General features: G+C 45.5%; 1 protein-coding gene across 1 annotated transcript; it reads left to right on the top strand.

The window, feature by feature from the left end:
- The first annotated feature begins 1,525 nt into the window (after nt 1-1,525).
- On the top strand, nt 1,526-24,951 carry LOC120850277. The gene is made up of 2 exons (XM_040222733.3): nt 1,526-2,149; nt 24,808-24,951. The coding sequence occupies exons 1-2, from the start codon at nt 1,526-1,528 to the stop codon at nt 24,949-24,951; spliced, it is 768 nt and encodes a 255-aa protein (XP_040078667.3).
- The last annotated feature ends 54 nt before the right edge of the window (nt 24,952-25,005 follow it).

The following is a 25,005-nucleotide window of genomic DNA, read 5'->3' as shown; positions in this document are numbered from 1 at the left end:
ATTAATGCGTGTATTTTGAAATTAAGCCGATGTTGAGGGAATGGTTCAATTACAAAGAAAAGAGGTGGAAAGAGTGTGGAGAAGATAAGAGGCGGAAATAAAAAGTGGAGTAAGAAAATGGCGGCGTTTCAAAAAATACGGTACAATTCCTGGCGTGCGACATGGTGTGATATGAAAAGAGGCTGATTTAGCATTTTAGCAGATTGCCGCCCTAGGCAGCCTTTAACAATGCCGCCAATCACCCCAACCTCCGCTCCCCATGGTGAGATACAATGGGGAGCGGAACGTGGCTCTAGGGGGGAGGGGGGGGGGTTGCTGTTGCTAAGTTTGGGGTGATCAAATTTTAAAATAGCTACATTTAGAGCACACATTTCCAAACTAGATAAATTCGGAGCTAGATAAAAAAATAGACCCAATTAATTTGGAAGCGGGAACATATTGGCCGCCCTCAAACTTCTGGCACCTCTGGCAGATGCCTAGTCTGCCAAGGTAAGCAAGCCTCTGGAAGAAGCGCGTGTCTTCGTTTTCAGACAAAGAAGAAAGGAGGATATATAAAGGGAAAAGCAGGGGGCGCAGTGAAAAATCTGTGCGTACGATTCCAATTAATAACTACAACAATTGTAGGTTACATAGTGCACAATGTCACACATTCAACACTGATTGCTCATTGACGCGCTACACGAATCACCGAGGTCCTTTTATTAACGCGATAACAAGGGTACGCGACGTTATAACTTCAGTATTTTTAAACTATATATCAATGGACAATGAAGAAGAAGAAGTCACAGGCCAGACATACCGTTCCATCAGTCTGTGCATTTTACACTGAAATTCATTATCCACGGCCATAATTTGTCAGTTGGATGGTGGCTTCGACGAAAGATTTTCATCTACGCCAGCCTCAAAACAGCCGGGCTCAACAGAACGTTGGTCAGCGCTTGAAGAATCCTTCAAGCTGGGCAGCTGCAACGGAGCTCTAGAAGGCCTCTCAGCAACTACGGCTGCTCCAGTACCATGGTGAGCGGCGGCTTTCTTCTGCAGTTGCACGAATCAGCTCGACCTAGCCCTGCGTGTCTGACAGCGTAATCGCTGGAACCCAGTACTGCCGGCCAGTCGTTCAATTGTAGCGCAGTTACTCACCATCCTGACCAGTTACCTGCCCAAGTGGCTCGCGTCGATACTTAGAGGAGTGCCTCGACCTCCCGACTACGTTTCACACACTTCAGCGAATTCCCTTATGCATATGGATTCCCCAACGATCCACATGATAGAGTGCACGACATGTAACAAGTCTATAAGCAACGATGGTAGGCACATGTCGTGTTCGGATTGCAAGTCCAATTACCATCTGGGACAATCTTGCTCCGGGATTGCTGATAAGACCTTCATCACCATGGGACAAACGAAACGAGAAAAATGGAAGTGCCGTGCGTGTCGTGGGAAGGATGGTCAGGTGGGAGCATCTGAGCCGAAGTTGTCAAGCTCCTCTGAAGGAATAGGACTGCTCTCTTCACAACTAACAGCTATGAGTGAGAAACTGGAAGGATTACTGTCATTGAAGGGCAGCGTCGATTCCCTTATGACACTGTCGGCCAAACTAAACGAACTTTTAGCCCTCAAGCCCATTGTCGAGAGTCTTAGGGAGACTGTGAACGGCCTACAACACTCAATGGATTTCTTTTCGGCCGACTATGACCGCCTCCTCAAGTTGGCGACCACCAACGAACAGAATGGCAAAGCCCTGCAAACGGAGCTTTCTCATTTAAAGTCAACCGTGGAGGCGCAGGCATCCGAGATCCAAGAGATGCGGGTCGCCCTAAACGACAACGAGCAGCACAGCCGTCTGCCAAACCTGGAAGTGCACGGACTTCCTGTCTCACCTCACGAAGATCTTATGTCGTTTGCTGAGACTCTATCAAAAAAACTGAAGATCTCAAACTTTCAGAAATCCGACATTCTTGCTCTTCACCGCTTGCCAGCCAAATATGCAAAAAACCCACCGATTCTGATCAAATTCGCGTCTGTCCACATGAAGGAATCCTGGATGGCAGCGCGGGGTACGCTTCGTTCGCTGGGTCAGGATAGTTCTCTTCCCAGACTGTACTTAAATGACAACCTGACCCACGCGAACAAGGAGCTGTTTTGGCGGGCAAGACAGAAGGGCAAGGAACAGGGCTATAAGTTCGTCTGGGTAACCAGAGCTAAAATCTACGCAAAGAAGGCGGTGGGTTCTCCACCTGTGAGAATTAACAGTTCGCTAGACCTTGAAAAGATTCTTTAGATGTATGGCAGATTTCGCTCAGGTTTCAAACTTTTCATCTCTTCGAAATTTTTTTGGAAATTGTGAGGAAACGTTCTTTTCTGTAGTACACGTTAATATTCGGAGCATACGTAAACATTGGGCAGAATTCGAAGTTACCTCAAGAGCAATTGCTTCTTCAGTAGATGTATTTGTCTTAACAGAAATTAACATCCCCTCTTTTGCAACAGATCAGTTCTCTTTACCGGGTTATCGTGGTACTTTTTACACTCGAGATATGGGTCATGGTGGTGGTATCGCAGTTTTCGTGAGTGATAAATGGTCATTTTCAAATATTTCGTTGACGTTCGCTCAGGCCGAGTTCATTGCCCTTTCTGTGGAGAATTCGATCAATTCCATATGTTTGCTCGCAATGTATAGACCACCGTCCACAAATATAGGGTCTTTTCTCGTAGAACTCGAAGAAAACATTAGTGATCTGAGTTCGTATGGTCAATTATGCATTATAGGAGACTTTAATATTGATATCTTGAATGGGTCTAAATCTAATGTATGCAATTACCTCAACACTTTGGCAACTCACGGTATTGAGTCCGTTATTAATTGTCCAACACGTGAAGAGTTCCTTTTAGGGAGACTTGTCTCCTCATGCATTGACCACATTAACCTAAGAACATCTTCGACTATCGTGAAATCAGCAGTTATTAAGGAAAAACTTGCCGACCACTACTTTGTGGCCTGCCGCTGGTCGATCGGCGTTCTTAAATCGCGCGAAACATCAGGCCGCATTAATGTTACAGGTATCGACACCACGGCTTTTGATAAATTGGTCTCAGCTTTTGACTGGAACCACTTTTTGAGGACCGTTAACTACACCGTCGTATATCCAAAGTTTGTGCTGGTTTTCAAACAGTTCTATGAAAGATGCCGGAGAGAAATATTCGTAAAGAAACGCAACCCTGATCTTGTATGGCTGAATGCGAATATTTTAGATGCGATAAGGGAAAAAAATGCACTATGGGCTCGCTGCCGTCGTTCACCCAATGATGCACACCTACGAATACTCTTTAAATCCTGCCGTAACAAAGTAAACGCGATGATTCGATCAGCTAAGCGCATTTCTTATCACAGAAAATTCTCCCAATCTCATTCGGATTCCCGTAAAACTTGGTCTTTGATAAATGAACTCCGTGGACACCAAAGACACTCCATTGATGATACGCTGGAACGACAATTTGGAGATAATTTGCAATCGATTGTAGAGGATTTTAACGTTTTTTTTGCTACTTTTTCTGGTCAGGCGAGAGATAGCCTAGATGCATTTGATAACCTAGTCTCTTCTTCAGCGTTCCTTCCGCCTTTTCATGAAGCTGATCTATATTCCATTTTGTCTAGTTTCAAGAACAACAAGTCCCCTGTGATAGACGGAATTCGCTTATCTGACCTCCGCAGAAATATTGACATTCTGAAAGACGTACTTTTATTTATGCTAAATGGTTTTATTGAAACCAAGATACTTCCCGATGAACTTAAAACATCTATAGTACGTCCTTTGTATAAAGGTGGTACCAGAAACAATATTGCAAACTATCGCCCGATTTCTCTCTTGCCCATCATCGCTCAGATCCTCGAAAAGCATGTGTTTAATATAATGACATCTTTTTTAGAAAAATTTAATATCTTATCTCCAACTCAATTTGGTTTTGTGCAAGGAAAAGGCACTCAGCCTCTTCTAGAAGATTTCGCAGATACCCTATACTCAGCATTCGATCACAATCTTGTTACCTCCGCACTATTCTTAGATGTGTCCAAAGCTTTCGACACAGTGAGCCATACGATACTGTTGAAGAAACTGTACAGCATAGGTTTTCGTGGTTCTTTTTTTTCCCTTCTTAAAAACTATCTTTCTCATCGCTCTCAACTGGTGTGTGCATCTGGATTTCAGAGTTCTCGAACTGAACTAAAAGCCGGAGTACCACAGGGGTCTATTCTATCACCTCTTTTGTTTAACATCTTTGTCAATGACATCGCCACCATGGCACCGGGATGTAAGCTATATCAATACGCGGACGACACTGTAATTATGACCCAACACATCAACTATGCCAATTCCATCAGCCAGTTACAATCTCAAGCAATAGCAATTATGGACTGGTTCAAAAAAAACCTTCTTGATATTAATGTTAAAAAGACAAAACTAGTATGCTTCTATAATCCACACAAAACAGTCACTCTCAACATTCCATTAGTTCTGCACTCTTCTTTCTGCCATCAATGCAACTGCATTCCAGTTGAGTATACAGATAGCGTGAAGTATCTAGGCATATATTTGGACAGTGGTCTGAAATGGAATGTTCATTTTACATACATCTGTAAAAAACTGAGAAGCATTAGTTGCCTATTATATAATACAAAACATTTTTTTCCTGTATCTGTTCGAAGAATGATTGCCCATTCGCTTGCATATAGCGTCCTTCGCTACTCGATCACCGTTTTCGGCCATTCTTCTGACTATTGGAAAACCAAGGTGGACTGCATCCTGAAAGCTATCCTGAAAAGTATCTCTTATAAACTTAAAATACCTGACAACGCTAATCTTTTCGAATATTTGCAACTACCTAACTTCCAAACCCTTTATGTTCATTCAGTGGTATTGCGGCACTTTTGGAATTGCTGATTTCAAAATCTTAAGCCCACCCACACGTGATCTTCGACATACTCACCCTTTTCACATACCTTTTTCCCGCACTCGTTATGGCGAAAGTACGCGTGCGTTTTATGTGCCATATATTTTTTCTCACTTACCACCTGAACTTCTAAACCAAACATCCCTGGGCAAAGTTAAAAAGATGCTTAGAGGTATTTCGTTTTAATAGCGAACTATTGGTTTCGTTTTAGTAGCGAACTATCGCAGACTCATTTTGCTAAGTAATGTGTGCCAATATTAAGCGCCTGCCTTTCTGGAACATTAATGAATATTCTGCTGTTTGTAGGACATTTTAACAGAAGACCTTCCGTGATTTTTTTTGTGTGCGTATTTTCCAGTTTTGTGGTATTTCATTTTGCTCTGACATTGCTATTGATTTCCGTTTTAGTCTGTACATAATCTCTTTTCGCGTAAAATCTTCAAGTTATAACTAGAGTGACTAACTTCATGGAATTATGTTTACATTTTTTTTTGTCTGTTTTATATTATTGTATTTTGAGTAACTACCCATGCTACATATCGTTTTTTTTTTTTTTATTGGAGGATGGCGTCGCACAAGCCACGTGTTGGCTTTGATGCATCCGCAATACCAAACTTTTCTATGATGGTAGCAATAAACAATTATTAATATTAATAATAATTGCTGCCCATGTTATAGCGCTGGTCGTAAATAATTAGTAGATGAAACAGTGTGATCTACTCCTCATGGCTGCATTTGTTCTTATTTGTTGTTGTAATGTTCTTCTGATATACGCATTTACACGATTATATTTTTCTTGTTGAAATATTTACTAATTTGTTTATGTCTTAATGTATACTTTTAAATATTGTAATATACTGGCCTTAAAGTCGTGCTTAGTACATTTGTGTTGTTTCTGACCTTTCAGTCGCTTTGAGTGCATTTTGGAAGTCAAATTAATTAGACTCTGTATAATAATTTAAATGTCTCAACGTTTGAAACCACCGCCGGGGGCATCTGCGTTGGTAGGTGAATGTTTCTAACGTCAGATCGTGCAATGATAATCCGGGTATATATTTTGTATGTTTATGTAAAGAAGATATATGCTTAAGCCATGTTCTTGTAAGGAGCATTGAGGAATATGCGAACACCGTAGCTATTTGTCTTCAGGTGATATGAAATATCAAAGTATGAGACGTTGCGATTACCAAGGTTTCGGAAATGGCACTAAGCACAGCCATCAATTTCACATAGAATCATCCACGTAGTTATACTTGTTTCTGCTTATTTCTATATGTTTACGACATGGACGTAATATAATAAAAATTAAAATAATCTAGTTTAATGCTACCCCAGTATGCCAAGTATCGAAACTTTTCGTAATAGGGTAACAAAGCATAATCCAATAGGGTAGCAAAGTCCAAAGAAACGCCTAGTGCACTTTATTATATAGTTACGGTAATATTCCACACGCGGGGATGCCTTGTATGCCGACGGACCCTCCAAAGAGGAGGAGCGGGTACGTGCGCTGTTAAAGAAATCATGGGAAACTGATGATCACGAGAAGACGGAAACGAAGGGATCTGTGCATTTCGAATTCCGAGGTGTCGTTTCCCGAAGTGTCTGACTAAAAAGGCTCGCACGTCGGTAGCAGACGGTCTGTTCTGCGGAATAATGTTATTTTCGCTGGTTAAATTTTTGTAGGATATAGGAAGAGTTCCTGGTGATGACTATTGCCTTTTTAGCCGACGCCATCTTGGCTTTCACGACATGGTACTCTTAGTGTAGTGGCAGAAAACCTATCAAATGATCGGTTTTTCCGTGGCGACTTCGGCAACCAGCAGGTTCAAGAAAGCAGGGAGGTTTGATCGCAGTCGTCTTACGTGCTGTATCACTTTAGTTGAATGTCCGTCTTTCAAGGGGATTGGTCGGTATCTCAGTACTTCTGCCAAAATCTTTGCGCTTTTCTCTTGTATTACTTAGGATCCGCTCCATCACCCTTTTGTCTGCTAGGCGGTTTGACCTATTAAACTTTGGGCGTAATGCGATCTGTCTGAAGTCAAATTTCTATGAAAATAAGCCGAACTCTCGACTTGACAACTAAGGTGTGTTGAGCATGCAAACGTCTACTGTGATGCTGTATCTCGCATATATCATCCAACTCTCTTGTTGAATGTTGTCGACGACGTGGCATGCAACTCATCCACGTCAAGAAGATTTGAACGAGCGTCATACGCCAATAAATACGATCTTTTCCCTTACCAGAACAGAACGACGCCCACCCTTCAACAGAGAAAATACGGCCACGTTCTTAAGACTTGAGGTTCGCTGAAGTGATCTTAGGCGTAGCGTATGTGCACTTTGGACCGCTTAATCAACTCTCTAAAGCTTGAATTATTTAGTGTCCGAAATACGAATATTTCTGCTCCCGCTTTGCTCTTCTGCAGACTCAGATTACCTCAGGGAATTCGCATCAGAATACCGCATAGCGTGACCTAGGCACAAAAACATTTGCAGCCTATAAGCAAAATTCATTTCTCTACTAACTAATCGGATCAAAAGGGCTTAAACTCCCACTCAGTTTTCGTACCGGAGCGCATACTCTGGAGTACAGATATCAAATACAGGTCCTTATTAGTCTCTTTACCAGGCCTGGTTAATGTAACTCTGCTCATCAAAGCTCTCACAACACTTGGAGCGTGAACTTTGATGTTGTCGTCGTCTTCTGCATCATCTTCTGAGATGAAAGCTGTGACTCCTTGGAGCACGTCTGCAAGGTGACGGCGCCTTCCTAGAAAATGTTGAAGTCTTATGTTAGCACCCGGTAAAATAACCGTTGTGGTATCGTTGGAATGTCTCCTATTGCTTTCTAAGCAATTGCAACCAGTAATCAAGTATCTCTTTCCAATATTATTTTTTGCTCCATACTGAAGTACGGATATTTTTGGGAGCCAAAGTGGCTCTTTATCAATTTGCGTATAACAGTGCTCTGCCAAAATTAGTGTCCGCAGTTCGTATTTCACGTATCGCCAGTTGTAATTATGACGGTGCAGAAGTGCTGAAACGAAACATTCAATGATACATACCACGTCACATTAGTTTTATTGCGGGGTCCAAAGATAGCAAGATGGGGCTCTCTACTTAGGCATTCGAAGATTCCTTGCGAATTTTTTGCATAATTAGACGTCCACTGAAGGACTATCTTCTGCTAGATTATGCTGCGCAGTAGACTAGATTTGTTTGGCCAAACAAGGAAGACTACATGTTCAAGTACCTATACAATTTTGGGACGTATAATTGGACCTGCGACAGAGTGTACAACCGCTTTTTTACTGAAATTAAAGAAAATTGACTAATAACAAATTATGTAGGCATGCCCATTGTTGTCCATCAGAAGAACCAGTTTCGAGACATACTTGTCTCGCATTCACAGCCCGAACTCGGGAGAGAAAAACCGCTGCATATCCCTGCTGGAGAAATAGCGGTCTTCGAAATTACGAGTGACACCAACAGAATTTTGTTTGGATTTGTGGGTTGTAGGCACTTTTCGAAATGAAAGCGTCTCACCCCAGAGTGTGCATGTATGAAAAAATTTCGCGGCGGAAATATACCACACGGCACATTCCGGCTTAGGGTTTCGGACAACCTCCGAATGAGCCACCAGTAGATCGGGGTGACGCGCCTTCGCATTCGGAGCTTTTGTCGTTAATTAAGGCGCCTACCGCCATATATACCAAATCAACCATTCAAAAATATTTATTCTCGACGATCTTCAACATAATAGAATTTGCAATTGTTTACTTGGATGTTCTGACCCGTTGGACGTTCTGGCACAGATATCGCGTGGTCTGTTGGACGTTTTGAGTTGTTTGACGTTGTTATCACAAGCGTCGGTCGTGACCAAGCGGGTAACAACGGGAGCAGAACACGACAAATCCTGACCGCTGCTGTCATCGGTGCTTCCGAGAGAAAGAACGAGAAAGAAAGCGACAAAAGACCGGACGAAGAAAGCATACGAAAGATTAGGCGTGTTCGTTTCGCCGCGACGAGCAAGGCTCCTCGAGCGCTTGTTAACTTTAGTTAGTTTAATACAATCCGCCATTCCGGTGCTTTTCTAAACATTTTTTAAGAAGCAATAAGCAGGTTCAAAGCTTGCAGGGGATGTTTCTTTCTAGTCATTACTTTATATTAGGCAGTGGCCAGCGACATGGGCCGATTGGGAGTCGAGACCACCGAATGAGACCACCGACGTCCAGGTCTTTGACGCGCTGTTCCGACGCGGCCCGAACGCCTGCGTATCATAGAGTGGGGAAAACTTAAGAACAATAAAACCCGAACTCTATTTCACTAACAATAACTTCCTTTAAGAAAGGATACTAGATTCGCGCTGGCGATTAGCGATGAAGTCCAATCCAAGTTTATTAATCTAAACCTTCAATTTCTTAATAGACATATGCAAAGGAAAGAAAAACAAGCAGCCTGGATGAAAGACGAATGTCATAAAACAAATTTACGACGAAAATCAAATTTGTAGAGCTATATCTACGGCACGAGACGAAATTTTGTCAAGCGACGTGTGACGGTCCGCTTTCCACTTTTTTCTCTCGCTCCTGTCCGCTTTGTGGGAACGAGAAATAAGCCACAATCTAAGAAAAAAGGGTGTATACGGGTACTCCCCTCAGGGGAGTTAGACTGTGTCCCATATGTGACTCCCCTGGGGTGTTTCTGGTATCCTCTCAAGTTGGGGATTTCAAGTGCTCTCTAGATATACGGGATCACTTAGCACCCCCCCTCAAAGTCCACGGGCTTCAACCGACACCCCTTACTTCGGGTGCTGTTTGGCGCCCTCTGTTACATTCACGTGCTTACGTTACACCGCTAATTAGAGGAATCATTTGGAACCATTTTCAACTCTCAGGGAGTCAACGGATACCTTTTGAACAGGGTGCTTTTTGACGCCTTTTGTTACACCCAGGCACTCATATGACACCCGTAAAGTAAGGCATTATTTAGTACCGCTTATAACTCTCAGGAAATCACTTGATCCCCCCTAAACCGAGTGCTTTTTGGTGCCCTTTTTTACACCTCGAGACTCGCGTGATCCCCATAAATTCGAGTGCCGTCGGACACTATACAAAACCCCCGAGGTTTTCCGGGACTCCCCACTTTTGGGGTTGCTTTTGTACACCATGGGTCTCGCGGACCTCCCAATAGTGAGGGCACTTTTTCAGACCCCGAGACTCAGCTAAGTGGCTTGTTCAGGTGTGCTGGAGGGGCGATTCCTGAGGTCAGCTGTCATACGAGAGAGTTCTGAATTCTTTGCGTGTCAAGTTCCTTATGGAGGCACTTCGGGGAGGTTTCTTGGATAAGAGAATAATACTCACGGGCAACGTGCCGGCATCAAAATTTAACTGAAAACTTCTAGAAACACACAATCCAGATATTTAAAAAAGTCCTGCTAGTCATGTCAGCCAACAATATTGTCAACCATGTTTTTTATTTTAAAATAAAAACTTGAGACAGGTCAAAAGTTAAAAAAATAGTGATTAGTAGAAGCTTGTAGCCGACCAAGACGTTTCAGGGCAACCCTTTGCAGTGGTGTTTCTTCCAGCCCGATCGTGCGTTCAAAGAGAGCCAAGGCGTAATTGATCCTCGTTGCACACTGAATATCAAAAGTCCAATACATTATGAGTCTGAATCCATGAATGACGTCGCTAACATCCACCGACAAATCTTCCACTTGGACGTAGACAGCTGCAGAATAGAAGACATCCTCTGTAGAGAATAGGACCGTCGGATGAGTTTATCTTTCTCCTGGAACCTGCAATATAATAAAGTACCACAATTAAAAAAAAAAGTATGCAAACATGGGTCATGATTATACGTTCTATTATTTTTCATATTCAGATGTATTAATCAGAGCTTGCCTGCTTCCGTATGCTGTGTAAGTGCATAATTTTTCTTTTAATGTCACGTAATAGTTTCGGTGTTCGCTGCCTCTAACTTTGCATAGACTCTCGAGGCCTTTCACGAAATGGTCACATATCACAAGATGAAGTGAAGAGATGGTGTTTAAATTATTTTAACATAAATGTGACCTTCATGGCCCCAGTACGAAGCCGGCAAACGCTTAGGTGATGCATAGAATTGGAATATGAATTTAGCTCAATTTGACTCAATTAGTGCAACGCCAATACTCGAAACGCAGCACAAGGTTTAGTCATGTACTGAGCTAGAAAACTGGGCCAGTTTAACTTCGCAATTTCTGAGGGCTCATAAAGAACCCCGCCAGGCACGCGCAGGAAAAGGGAATATTGTCCTGCGCAGATAGCGTTTTTGATTTAAACAGTGTTAGGAGCTGCGTTATCCGCTCGGAGTGCTCTGTAGATCAAAGTGATTAACCAACCGCGCATTCAGTGAGGACGTCGACACAAGTTTCGCTGCATTGTTGTGAAGGGTAGGTTTTTTTGATCGGTTGCTTTAGCTACTCTGCTCCAGCTGCGCATGTTTGAGGAATAGCGAGGCGTCCTTCGTGAGCCCACCTTCTCCATGTCCAGTTCCAGGATCTGCTAGGACTTTGGCTCGAAAAATTCGGTGAGGATTTCATAGGGCATCTTATCACTGCGCTGCTCAAATTTGATGAGAATCTGTGGAAACAAAAATGATTGTCTGAAATTAATATTGTCCTTAGAAATACTTATTATAAATTTCAAGAAGCGTAAAAGGTTGAACATAGTAGATGATAAGCATAGAAAAAAAAAGCACCCTAGTGGATAAAACAACAACCTCTTCGCATTCTTTCAAAGTCCTGAAGAGATCAACAACGATAGATGCTTCTTTGCCGTAATGCAAGTGGAAGTTATACGTGTCCCAGTAACGTTCAGCGCCTGGCGAGAGTCCGTTTAGCACATAATCAAAGCAATTTGCTATTGCCGGAGAATATAAAGAAATCTCTATGCCTCCGCGGCTGGGGTAATAAATTCGAGGTGTGAATGCCTTTGGCTGATCTCAACTACACATCAAGGTTGATTTAAAATCCTGAGTTGTATATTGTGCCGTTTACAACAATATTCAGCGAAAGCAAAATATATAATTTTGACTTTTTAATCTAATATTCATGGTAATAAACGAAACCGATTAATCAATTAATTATTCGAATAAGAGAATATACTTATTGTGCTAACATTTTTTTTACCGACGTTTAGCCCTTCTAGTAACGAAGCGATTGAGATACTTTGAAAGACTAATACATGAATGGTTTTCAGAATTTCCCCTGAGAGGTCTTTAATTTTGTAGTCTTTTATTTAAGCAAGAATTTTCTAAACAAGACAGTATCAATGTTAATATTTCGGTATTTAACATTTGTCAAGTTAAATAAACATTGCGAGAATATTCCTGTTTGCAACATGAGCTCGCCAATTTTGGCAAGTCGTTTACTCTGCAATTTTTGTTTTAGAACACGACTTATTCGACTATAACACCAGTCGACTGCAGACTATTCTGATGGCCTTAAATATAATTTGACGGAAACAGTACACTTTGAGAAATTTTCACTAAGAGAAATATCTTACCTGAATCATCAGTCTCGTTGACGAGCTCCTTGAGGGCCAATTCTAAAAACGCTTGGCGTACTCCTTTCTCTGTTCGACTGCCACAAACAACAATAATTTTTGTAGATGTCTTGTAAGTCACGAACAAGTGACACTGGCGCACGCCGTTGAAGGTAGGACGGGAGGAGGAAGCAGACGGATTGCTGGAGAGGAGGAAACATCCCCACTCTCCACCATTCCGCCTGCTTCCCCCTCCCCAGCGTACTTTTGCCTCGCCCTGAACCTCTAGTTGTTTTTTTCTTTTTTTTCTTTTCTCATAACATATTGTTCTTTGTTTTGTTTTTCTTTTTTTACAACTCCCACGTCGCCGGTGACGCCCTACGGGTACGGGATGATACGGCTGCGAACCGGAATTTAGAGGAAAGTCAATGCCCATCGAAGGGCAGAAGGGAACAACAAACAAACCTGTCGAGTCCGTCCTTCCCCTAGCTTAGCGAAATCGGGTTGGAGGACGCAAGGGATTATAAAGGAGCGGCCGGGCGCTGGCGCAAACGCCTCCATTGTGAGCATACGCTAGAAAAGCTTCAGCGAAACTATTTTAGAGCCTCGGGAGAAATCACCTTGACCATAGTTTTCATAATTGCTTCGTCTTCTTTAGGCCGCTCTCTGTATTCTCCATCGTGATTTTATGGGAGAGCAGAACAATTAATAAAACATTACGCCAGACTTGTTCTGACGTCCTGTATATTGAACCACGTCTTGTGTATATATATATAAATATATATATATATATATATATATATATATATATATATATATATATACATATAAAACCTTTTGCCTCGAGAAACGAATATTTATGGAAGTTTTTAAAATTATTTTTAGCTTCTCACTTTGTCGTAATATTGCCTATATAATGGGAAAAAGGTTATTAATTTTTGTAGAATCACTGAGTTATATCCCGGCCACTGCCCAATTGGATTCGGATTATCATCGTACAAGAGGGCTATAAAAGGACAATAAAACTGTTTTTCTATCGTCAGATAGCTCCAGTTTATAACCCATCAAACACTTATTAGCGTTTCTGGCCACGCACGAGTAGTCGCAGAAAATGTTGAATAAAAACAACTTGCTCTTCCACTTTAAACAGAAAAAGCAGCCACGAGTTTGACAGCCGAATTCATAAACGGGCCTCGACTCGAACTTGACCCAAACTTGACTCGAAACTCCACTCGAGGCCGGTTTTGCACTTCATAAACAGAGCTCCACTTCAAACGCTCCTCAACTCGAGGAAATACTCGACTCTTTCCTCGAGAATCTCAAGGTAGCTCTGTCGCTTCCTCGAGCCGCTGCTCGACTTGAGTTAGGGGTGTCATGGCGGCCGGCGAGTCGTTCGCGGAGTTCGTGCACTTCGTTTTAAGCGCAGAAGAGATCCTCCACGACGACGCAGGCGACAGCGAATCGAGACGTGTGACGAGACGAAGTTTCAGAGAACGCCTGAACCCGCTGGAACACTTCAGTGGCCGCGGATTTCCTGTGCGGTCCCGCTTCACGAAGGCGACCGGCGAGCATTCTGCTGTCTCTGCTAGGAGCGCTATAACTCAGGGCCTGCCGCCCTCAAGGATGCTGCACTGCTCCCCGTTGCTTTAAGCTTTTATGGTGCCAGGACGTTCCAAGTTGTTATAGGAACCATGTGAACATGCCGCAGCCGACAGTGTGCCGGGTTGCGGAGCGAGTTTCGCGGCTCCTCGCGCGGACCATTTTCACCCGCTCGGTGAAGTTCGCGCAGAGCGCAGCGAACTTTATTGCGTTTGTGCGGAGCTGCTGCGAAATGAACTTTCCAGGGGCGACTGGGTGCATTGATAAGAGGACCCGGTGGTCCGGATGTGAAAGTGTTCTCGAAGCAGAAAAGGATACTTCTTCATCAACGTGCAGGTAAGTTCACCCCTGTTGTTTGCGTTAGTAGTGCCAAACTTAATTAATCAAACTGTACGCTGAGATGCGATATCGTAAGTCTAAACTCTGACGTAACGATATCAATGAAAACTTTAAAACAAGTCTGTATCCGGTGACCGTTTGCACGACCGAGCGTTAACGAACTCCCGTTCTAATGAAGAAAAAAAAAAGATGTCATTAAACGGTTGCCGACTCTTGTGAGAGCACAGAAATACGTTAAAATAAAACGAACTCCCGATCGGGTTACCGAGCACAATGATAGTAGCGGCCCGAGCGCATCCTCCTTGCAAGAATGATCCTGACCAAAGCACATTTCCAGTGAATATGGGATGAGACGATGTTGTGTTGCAACAAAGTCTCATCCCAGATGAACTTTTTTGATCGTCAGATTCTCAATTATGAAAACTTAAAATAAAATAAAATTAAAACTGAAAATGATGAGCGAGTGTTTACAATTGAAAACGAGCGTGTTGGTTAATAGATTCAAAACTTGAAAGTATAAAACAGAGAGGACGAGGACGGGAACAGGACATCTTTTACTTTCTACATACACATGTGTTTACTTTCTACATACACATGAAAGAATTCATTTGGTGGCATTCACTAAGTTGTCTGTGCAATTGGTAACTACAACAGTCCCATATGTAAACAGTGTTTGTGTCTGCATGTCCTAGTGTCGTGTAAATCAAACTGCACGGCGAACACCCACTGCTCAATAACATTTGTTGTACATTGAGCTTGGTTGTTTGTTGGTTCTTGGCATTTGTTGCTTAAATGAGACCGCGGCTTACGAGTCCACAGAAATATACAATAATGTAGGAAACATACGCCGATACCACACCATTCACAGATTGACATCCTTCGGCAACCAGCAGAGTGTACCGAAAATACAACTAGTACCAAAGTCCATATCGTACAGCATACCACCCTAACTTCAGCTTCAGAAAGAGACTTTCTGAAGCTTAAGATGTGCGAGAAGTGACATTATCCGCTCACGACAAAAAGCTGTGTGTGCACATCTGAAGAAGAGTGTTATTGTACACAGAAGTTTCTATCGAAAACAGTTGTCTGAGTATTAATTGGACATACACTACTCCACAAACTAGTCCCACATTTTCTATTCAAACAATAATTGGGCTGTATTGTTCTTCATCCCAAAAAAGGATGTGTAATGGTTCCTCATTATTTTCTTATGTAGGTACCAAAAGGCCCACTTCTGGACTAGAAACTCAGTGCAGCAGACCTAGGCACTTTCCGTGCCTCGACATGTGGTATCATGTCGAGGCAAGGAAAGCGATACTGTCAGCAGCAGCAGGGAAGACTCCAAATGGTGATACCGTCAAAAGAGACAGCACTGTGATCTCGGACCTTGCTGGCCCTCGGGAAAATGTGTGGCGTATTCGTCATTAAACATGTCATTATCCACACCCAAGGAATTTACTGTGTTCCTTCATGGCACCCCTAACAAATCGCATTCATAAAAATGTGGCTCACTGTCATAGTTTAAGCGTTCCTACGAGACAGTATGCCATAATCGAAATAATAAACAGAAGAGCATAGACAGATTTTTTTTATAAATATACATTGGAAGCTGTGTGATCACGCAGCAACTAACCTTCATGGGTACGTAGCAAATGCAATCGAAAGCATTTACCAGGCATCATGCCAGTCGTCATGCTCGTTCACTGTGGCTTCGGGAATGGTGGCTGGCAGCATCGAGAGCACCGGCCAACCCGCGCGGGCGCTGCCACTGTTGTACGGGCTTGGCAGCCGCATTGCCATCTGGGACACCAGTGCCCCCACAAGATGGAGGGACGGGCTCATTGTTCAGCAGGTGTGACACCAGTGCCCCCTCCCGCAACGCAAGGCCGAAGAATAACCTGTGACAGCATCCATGAGTTGAGATGTACAGAGCACAATGCAGAAAGAAGAACAAATCATACTACAACTTATGCGGTACAATTTTTTGTTCGACACTAAACTGCAAGAATGAAATGCGAAACAAGTGATGTCATACCTGTGCTGTTTCGTGATATGCATGGAAAATACTAGAATTTGATCATTGAAAACAGTCATATTGTAGACACACAACTTTTCAAATCAATAATGTATACTTCTACCCATATTAAATTTGTGCCAGCCTTAGCATGCCAATACAATGCGCTGGTTAACCTCGCAAATAAATGACAATGGTTGCACACTAACATGGACACCTCAAAAAAGACATCTGTCAACAACTGGACTCCAGCACGTCTCACGTTCACATAATGGCATTTCTTAGCAGGTTACAATTAAGGAATGAGAGCTGGTAGTCAATTAAACCAGCAGATTTTTTTTCTTCAAAAGATTACCACACAAGGAGATAAGGTACTAGGTCTAATCATCTTAATTACAAAAGCGCAAAGGACAAGGACAGGACAAAGAATGAACAGGACAAGCGCTTGTCCTGTTCATTCTTTGTCCTGTCCTTGTCCTTTGCGCTTTTGTAATTAAGATGTTTAAACAACTAGCCGAACAGTTAATTTTAATGCTTGGTTTAATTGACATAGTGTAAACTCCTACTTAGCGTAACTTCTACGTGCACTAGTGTTTTTTTATACGTCCAGGGTGCCTCTAATCTCAAGAAAGGGGCCGGAGCTCAAGCTAAGGTAGTGTGGCGCAACCAGAATGTTCGCTGCATAATTTTTGCTTGAATATAGCACAACACGCAAACGTAAGTTGTCGATGTCGGCATGAGAATCACCAAAGATAGCGACAATTCACCGTCCCTGCCCACCTACGGCCTCGACAGTAACGTGCTTCACTAGCTGCAGGTGGCCACAGCAAAGTCCCTTGTAGAGTTATTTAGTGCACACGTCCTGTCATGTGATTTTGCGAACCCGTTGCGTTATTCTGCCAAATATAGAAAGTGCGTACACACCTGTTGCGTGGATGCCCTGATTCTTCTCGGAGTCTGTTTTCTTCCACTTGGGTTTACCGTTGTCCCAACACTCGTGGGCGGACATGCGGCTGGCGCTCATACTTGGTGGAGACTCTTCTACGCGTCAATTTTAGCTTCTATCGGGGAGTTGTTAGTAGAACGACGAAGAAGCTCCCCCCTTCGTGGAACCACTCGCCCCTTCTTGTCACCCTCGTTGAACGACATCGTTGTAGGGCAAGGCACTCAAGCAGTACTCTGAAGAAAGAGGAAGGGTGAAGATGCTCGTTCTAGGCGGTGACAGCGCACTCTCAACAAAAGGATAGTCGTAGGGTACTATACTTGGGGTAGTCAGAAGCCGTCACAGATATCGCTACCCCCCTTCGTTACACTAAAAACCCCATGGGCAGTCACACGGCACGCAATCAGCAGGTAGACACAGTGAGCACCCCCAAAAGCAACACGGCGGCTGGCAAGCGACAGTGGAGCAATACGAGTAAGGCCTAGCGAGCTGGACTGCTTTTTGCTAAAATACGATTCTCAAGTGCGTACGCCCGTTCGCTGCCTTCCGTGCGCACAAAGCTCTCCAAAGCGCGCCTCGAAGCACCGGCACCGCACCTAATACGAGTAGGGGCGACGATGTGACGTGAGGGGGGGGGGGGGGGGGGGGGGGGCGGCGCATTCGAGGGGGTTTGTCCGCGATTGCTTTCGCGAGGCCGGCTGCATTTACTTCGCGGCCAGAAAACATTCAGAGAAGGAAACAAAATAGCGACAAATGGAATGATGTCTTTCTTGAACAGAGCATCTGCTTGCTGTGCTTGCCGCCAGTGATCCGGCGTTTTCGGTTGACAGCGGCGAGGCGAAGCATCACCGATTTAAGCGGCGTCGGTTCCGATCGTTCAACGCTCCTGCTCACCTCTTAGCATTCGTTATGCACTTTCAAGTCCCTGGTAATCCTCACCGCGTCTTTGCACGCACTTGGCGCCATTCAAGCACGGAACACCCATTCAACTGGCTATGGGACTGATCCCATTTGGACGAGAGGCCGAGAACCGAACCATACCGAACACTTTGTGGCTGCGACGTGGAGCCATGAAACGCCTCCATGTTTTTCACTCAAATAAGTAGACACATAAACGCGCGACTCCTTGAATTGGGCGGCGACACGCGCCACCAAACGGACAGCGCTCAAACTAAAGAAAAAAAGAAACCAGCAATTCTTGCTCTGAGCGCCTCGCCAGACATGCCGTATGTACATATGCTACGCCACACTTCACTCATACGCGACATACAGACATCACAACATTTTACACATCAACGTATTCAGAGACAGCACAAGATACAAGATCAAATATTGACACTCTACATTCCTATATACATTTCTAGTCGACACCACCAGCTTATATACTGCTGTATTTTCTGTGACCGATTAGGATGGTGACCACTGTCATATTTTCATAAATGCGAAAAGACTGTGCAAGATATAGCCGTATATATTCTTTTCCTCTACTGCCCTTAAAAAAGCGCCCATATCTCTAATGTAGGGCCATTGCAAAAGTGAACTGCAGGCTATAAATAAATTTGAATAGTTGCTACACGTCACATTTTGATCAGTTTCGTTTTCTCGATAGCCTACACTTCAAGTATACAAAAGCCTGTTTAATTATTTCTATTATTTATCGAAACCAATTTCTGCAATCACAACATTCTGAACACACTGATGCATTTTCTTTTCTCTTTTTACATATTTAGACTGACTTTAGCGGCGGTTGGGTACACGTTGAGTACACTGAGCACGCGCAGGTTATTCTAGCGAAGCAAGTCCGCCGGTCCTCCCCGAAGCGTCATTTCAGTTTTCTTCTTTTCGCTAAATATGTGTTCTATGCGCTCGGGCTCGCGCCAAGAGGACAGTGCAGAATTGCTGCTTTTGGGCCCGTGCCTTCACCTGCAACGAACGCGAAATACGTATGCTAAATTATCTAAATCCTGGCTGAGACAGTAGCGTTTGTCTGCGTGCGTCTGACTGCGTTGCGGCAGCAAGAAATCAGGACATCCCTGCTGCTTATATTGCGTGCCAAGATGATTCCTTCAATTGGATTCCACGCTTGATACGAAGCACAGACGAGTCGGTGAGTGGCATTCGGTTCTCGACGCAACGCTGTCAAACGCTAGTGCCTGAACCGGCCTTGTTCGAAGCATTTTTTTATCGAGTATGCTCGATGAAATGTGCCAAATGAACCAGAGATGGCGAATCATGTACCTTGATACAGAGAGATAGTGAAATACACGGACATGATCCCAGATATATGTGTACGTTCGTCCTGTCCGGCCTCAGTCGTGGTGTTCAATGCTTCATACTTCACTGCACTTGAAAGCAAAAAAATTGGGTACGACAGGCGTGCAAGTTCGGCGGAACCGAGGAGGCCATTTGCAACTGATCTGCACGCAGAACTGACCGATCACATCTTTATTGAGAGCACGCTCTTTACTGAACCGCACAATAAAAGACGACGAGAGTATCTCGTCCGGCGAACATTCAAGTCAACTCATGCCTGTGCGTAGCTTCCTGTGCTTTTCTAGAGATTTGGTTAAATTCCTCGATCACGACTCCAGCTGCCAGCTGTTTACTGCTCTACATGGTAAAACCCGCGACGGAAAAAAAAAGGACCACCGCGATACTTTTTATCTGCCTCGGGGTTTAGCAGGTGACTACCAAGGTTGCCTGTACTTGTTTGTTTTCTGCCAGTTTAGGCGAACTGAGCCACACGCTTGTTTCGACCGGTTCAAATGTGAATAAATGATAACCAACGCACAGAGAAAACAAGTTTCAATTACTTTTTGAGATTTTTGAAGTGACTTTTACTATTGAACGACTGCATGCACTTGAATGTTCAATTCAAGAGTTTATAAAACGTGACTACCCCATCTTGTCACCTGCCAACAGGGTGCTAACTCTCAATGGCTCGAGCCGAGGGGGTAGTTACGTAAGCCTGTGGGGTAGTTACAGCCGTCAAAACGCACGATGACGAGGGGGGGTGCTCACTTTTTCTTAGAGTGCAGTACAGATAAGCGGTGAGACGATGTGAGACGGCGAAGAACGGGCGAGACGCAGAGACGAACGACGATAGCGGGCAACAGCCGCCTCTACGACGCAAAAGCTGGAGAGCGGCCGCCACCGTTGCCAGACTGGAAAACGCTTGTAGCTGTTTGTCCGAAAACCGACTACAACGTAACGAGGTAGAGGGGCTTAGAGTGATAAACCGGAAGTTCGGAAGTGGCACCTCCCCGGTTGCCGCCATGTTTTACGCAAATGTGACCACTCGTCACATGACCAACCCAAATACGTGACGTCAAAGAAAAGATGTCAGCGCCCTTGGCATGCGGGGGCCGTTAGAGACGTGGGCGACTTGATCCGAGCAGAGGAACGGGAATCATGGCATAGGACCGGTTTAATACCATTGCTACGTTTTTCTTGCTCTCTCACGCAGGTATAACATGAGAATTCCACGGCCCGCGTCTTTTCGCCGGGTTTTCGCTCGTAGTCGACGTGATTCTCGCAAAAGAGTAATACAAAATGAGCCGCACGTTGGTCGGTAATCGCCAAGCGTTGTTTGAACGTCAGTTGAACATCACAGGTTCGCTGTGTCATTGCAGTCGCCAAATCACCCTGCCGTCGCAGTCTTCCACCGGAACAGAGCAGCGTCTTTGGACTTCACGATGCGCGCCTTGTAGCGAGTTCGGTGAGTGGTTTCTGTCTGCCAGTGACCCATTGGTGCGAACTCTTCTTTCTTCGGCTGCTACAAAGCTCTGCGTTTCCCGGAATGGATGCGATGGTGCCGTGCAAAGTGTCTCGACTGCCGTTGTGTCGCCTCAGCAAGTCGCCAAATCGCCGAGTCTTCCACTGCAACGAAGCAGCATCTCTGCACTTCACAACGCGTTACTTGCAGCGAGTTAGGTGCGAAGTTTCTGTCTGCCCGTCTCCCATCAGTGGAACCTCTTCTTCCTTCGGCTGCCCCAAAGCTCTGTGTCTCCCGAAATGTCTGCAGTGGTGCCCTGCAGAGTGTCTCGACTGCCGCTGTGTCCGCCTCGGTCAGACGCCTAATCACCAAGTCTTCAACTGGAACGAAGCAGCTTCTCTGCACTTCACGACGCGTAACTTGCAGCGAGTTTGGTGCGAGGTTTCTGTCTGCCCGCGTCCCATCAGTGCAAACTCTTCTTCCTTCGGCTGCCCTAAAGATCTGTGTCTACCAAAATGGATGCATGGGTGCCCTGCAGAGTATCTCGACAGCCGTTGTGTCCGCCTCGGCCAGACGCCGAATCGCCAAGTCTTCCACTGGAACGAAGCAGCTTCTCTGCACGTCACGAGGCGTGACTTGCCGCGAGTTTGGTGCGAGGTTTCTGGCTGCCCGTGTCCTATCAGTGCAAACTCTTCTTCCTTCTGCTCCCCTAAAGCACTGTGTCTCCCAAAATGAATGCATTGGTGCCCTGCAGAGTATCTCGACAGCCGTTCTGTCCACCTCAGCCAGACGCCAAATCGCCATGTCTTCCACTGGAACGAAGCAGCTTCTCTGCACTTCACGAGGCGTGACTTGCAGCGAGTTTGGTGCGAGGTTTCTGTCTGCCCGTGTCCCATCAGTGCAAACTGTTCTTCCTTCTGCTGACCTAAAGCTCTGTGTCTCCCAAAATGAATGCATTGGTGCCCTGCAGAGTATCTCGACAGCCGTTGTGTCCGTCTCGGCCAGATGCCAAATCGCAGAGACTTCCACTGGAACGAAGCAGCTTCTCTGCACGTCACGAGGCGTGACTTGCAGCGAGTTTGGTGCGAGGTTTCTGTCTGCCCGTGTCCCATCAGTGCAAACTCTTCCTCCTTCAGCTGCCCTAAAGCACTGTGTCTCCCAAAATGGATGCAGTGGTGCCCTGCAGAGTATCTTGACTGCCGTTGTGTCTGCCTCGGTCAGACGCCAAATCACCAAGTCTTCAACTGGAACGAAGCAGCTTCCCTGCACTTCACGACGCGTGACTTGCAGCGAGTTTGATGCGAGGTTTCTGTCTGCCCGTGTCCCATCAGTGCAAACTCTTCTTCCTTCGGCTGCCCTAAAGCACTGTGTCTGCCAAAATGGATGCAGTGGTGCCCTGCAGAGTATCTTGACTGCCGTTGTGTCTGCCTCGGTCAGACGCCAAATCACCAAGTCTTCAACTGGAACGAAGCAGCTTCTCTGCACTTCACGACGCGTGACTTGCAGCGAGTTTGATGCGAGGTTTCTGTCTGCCCGTGTCCCACAGTGCAAACTCTTCCTCCTTCAGCTGCCCTAAAGCACTGTGTCTCCCAAAATGGATGCAGTGGTGCCCTGCAGAGTATCTCGACAGCCGTTGTGTCAGCCTCGGCCAGATGCCAAATCGCCAAGACTTCCACTGGAACGAAGCAGCTTCTCTGCACGTCACGAGGCGTGACTTGCAGCGAGTTTGGTGCGAGGTTTCTGTCTGCCCGTGTCCCATCAGGGCAAACTCTTCCTCCTTCAGCTGCCCTAAAGCACTGTGTCTCCCAAAATGGATGCAGTGGTGCCCTGCAGAGTATCTCGACAGCCGTTGTGTCTGCCTCGGCCAGACGCCAAATCGCCAAGTCTTCCACTGGAACGAAGCAGCTTCTCTGCACTTCACGACGCGTGACTTGCAGCGAGTTTGGTGCGAGGTTTCTGTCTGCCCGTGTCCCATCAGTGCAAACTCTTCTTCCTTCGGCTGCCCTAAAGCACTGTGGCTCCCAAAATGGATGCAGTGGTGCCCTGCAGAGTATCTTGACTGCCGTTGTGTCTGCCTCGGTCAGACGCCAAATCACCAAGTCTTCAACTGGAACGAAGCAGCTTCCCTGCACTTCACGACGCGTAACTTGCAGCGAGTTTGGTGCGAGGTTTCTGTCTGCCCGCGTCCCATCAGTGCAAACTGTTCTTCCTTCGGCTGCCCTAAAGCACTGTGTCTCCCAAAATGGATGCAGTGGTGCCCTGCAGAGTATCTCGAGAGCCGTTGTGTCTGCCTCGGCCAGACGCCAAATCGCCAAGTCTTCCACTGGAACAAAGCAGCTTCTCTGCACGACACGAGGCGTGACTTGCAGCGAGTTTGGTGCGAGGTTTCTGTCTGCCCGTGTCCCACCAGTGCAAACTCTTCTTCCTTCGGCTGCCCTAAAGCACTGTGTCTCCCAAAATGGATGCAGTGGTGCCCTGCAGACTATCTTGACAGCCGTTGTGTCTGCCTCGGCCAGACGCAAAATCGCCAAGTCTTCCACTGGAACGAAGCAGCTTCTCTGCACTTCACGAGGCGTGACTTGCAGCGAGTTTGGTGCGAGGTTTCTGTCTGCCCGTGACCCATCAGTGCAAACTCTTCTTCCTTCGGCTGCCCTAAAGCTCTGTGTCTCCCAAAAAGGATGCAGTAATGCCCTGCAGGGTGTCTTCACTGCCGTTGTGTCCGCCTCGGCCAGACGCCAAATCACCAAGGCTTCCACTGGAACGAAGCAGCTTCTCTGCACTTCACGACGCGTGACTTGCAGCGAGTTTGGTGCGAGGTTTCTGTCTGCCCGTGTCCCATCTGTGCAAACTCTTCTTCCTTCGGCTGCCCTAAAGCTCTGTGTCTCCCGAAATGGATGCAGTGGTGCCCTGCAGAGTGTCTCCACTGCCGTTGTGTCCGCCTGGGCCAGACGCCAAATCACCAAATTTTTCACTGGAACGAAGCAGCTTCTCTGAACTTCACGACGCGTGACTTGCAGCGAGTTTCGTGCGAGGTTTCTGTCTGCCCGTGTCCCATTCGCGTGAAGTTTCCTGAAGGCTTATCGTTGGCCGAGTGTGTTTGTGCACCACAGCGTGGAGTATGTGGAGTCAAAGCTCAAACCACAGAACCCAGATGTCTGGTGTTCAATCCCAACCTCTGACCATTTTGATGTCATTGAGCATTGCACCGGCGTCCAGTCGTATTTCCCTACTGCGTAATGCTTGTTAAAGACCCCTAGACTAGCAGTGGTGCTGCACTGGCTAAAGTTGTCATCTAAGCAGAGATGCTGACGTCCATTGGGGCTAAGTGATTTCCCTCTGTCTAAACATACAAAACACCACTCTTCTCCCCTTCCTTCGGGCGAATGCTGGTGGCCGTTGAGCTGTCACAATCTCTGGTCAGTCAAACTATAAAGGCCTCTTGGTCTCCCTGAACTTCGCAGCTTGCAGAGATTCAGAGGCGGTAAAAATGTTTCAGAAGTTGCTTTTTTCTGAAATCATGTTTTTTTTGGTGTGTCCCACCACGTCTTTATGTATGCATTCTGTTGAAGAGAGAAAGTCCTCAGTGCTTCTTCCTCGGTGCTTTAATACAGCCATGGCCTTGTTACTGCCCTCGAAAGATGACCAACTTCGTGAAAAGCTGTCGGAGAACCACCCCTCTTTCAGCGGCACTTTGCTGACGACACATGTGATGTATCCGCAGCTTGAAGTAGTACTCCAGCATTGTCTTCATCATGATAGTACAGTGGGAGTGATGGTCAATCGTTTGAGCGAGAAACAGATGATCAAACCTCCTAAAAAGTGGGGTCTTGGAGGTAATGCCGATTGTCTCCGCCTGCAGCTTTAGAAGCCAGTTTCGGCCCCTTTTGGCCACCTTGTCGAAGTTTCGCCGAAGCACCTT

Source organism: Ixodes scapularis, unplaced genomic scaffold (genome assembly GCF_016920785.2).
Source record: "Ixodes scapularis isolate PalLabHiFi unplaced genomic scaffold, ASM1692078v2 PGA_scaffold2__306_contigs__length_199485367, whole genome shotgun sequence".
In the NCBI taxonomy this organism is placed as follows: Eukaryota; Metazoa; Arthropoda; class Arachnida; order Ixodida; family Ixodidae; genus Ixodes; species Ixodes scapularis.
The sequence above is the reverse complement of the archived record's forward strand: the minus strand, read 5'-3'. Positions and strand labels throughout refer to the sequence as shown.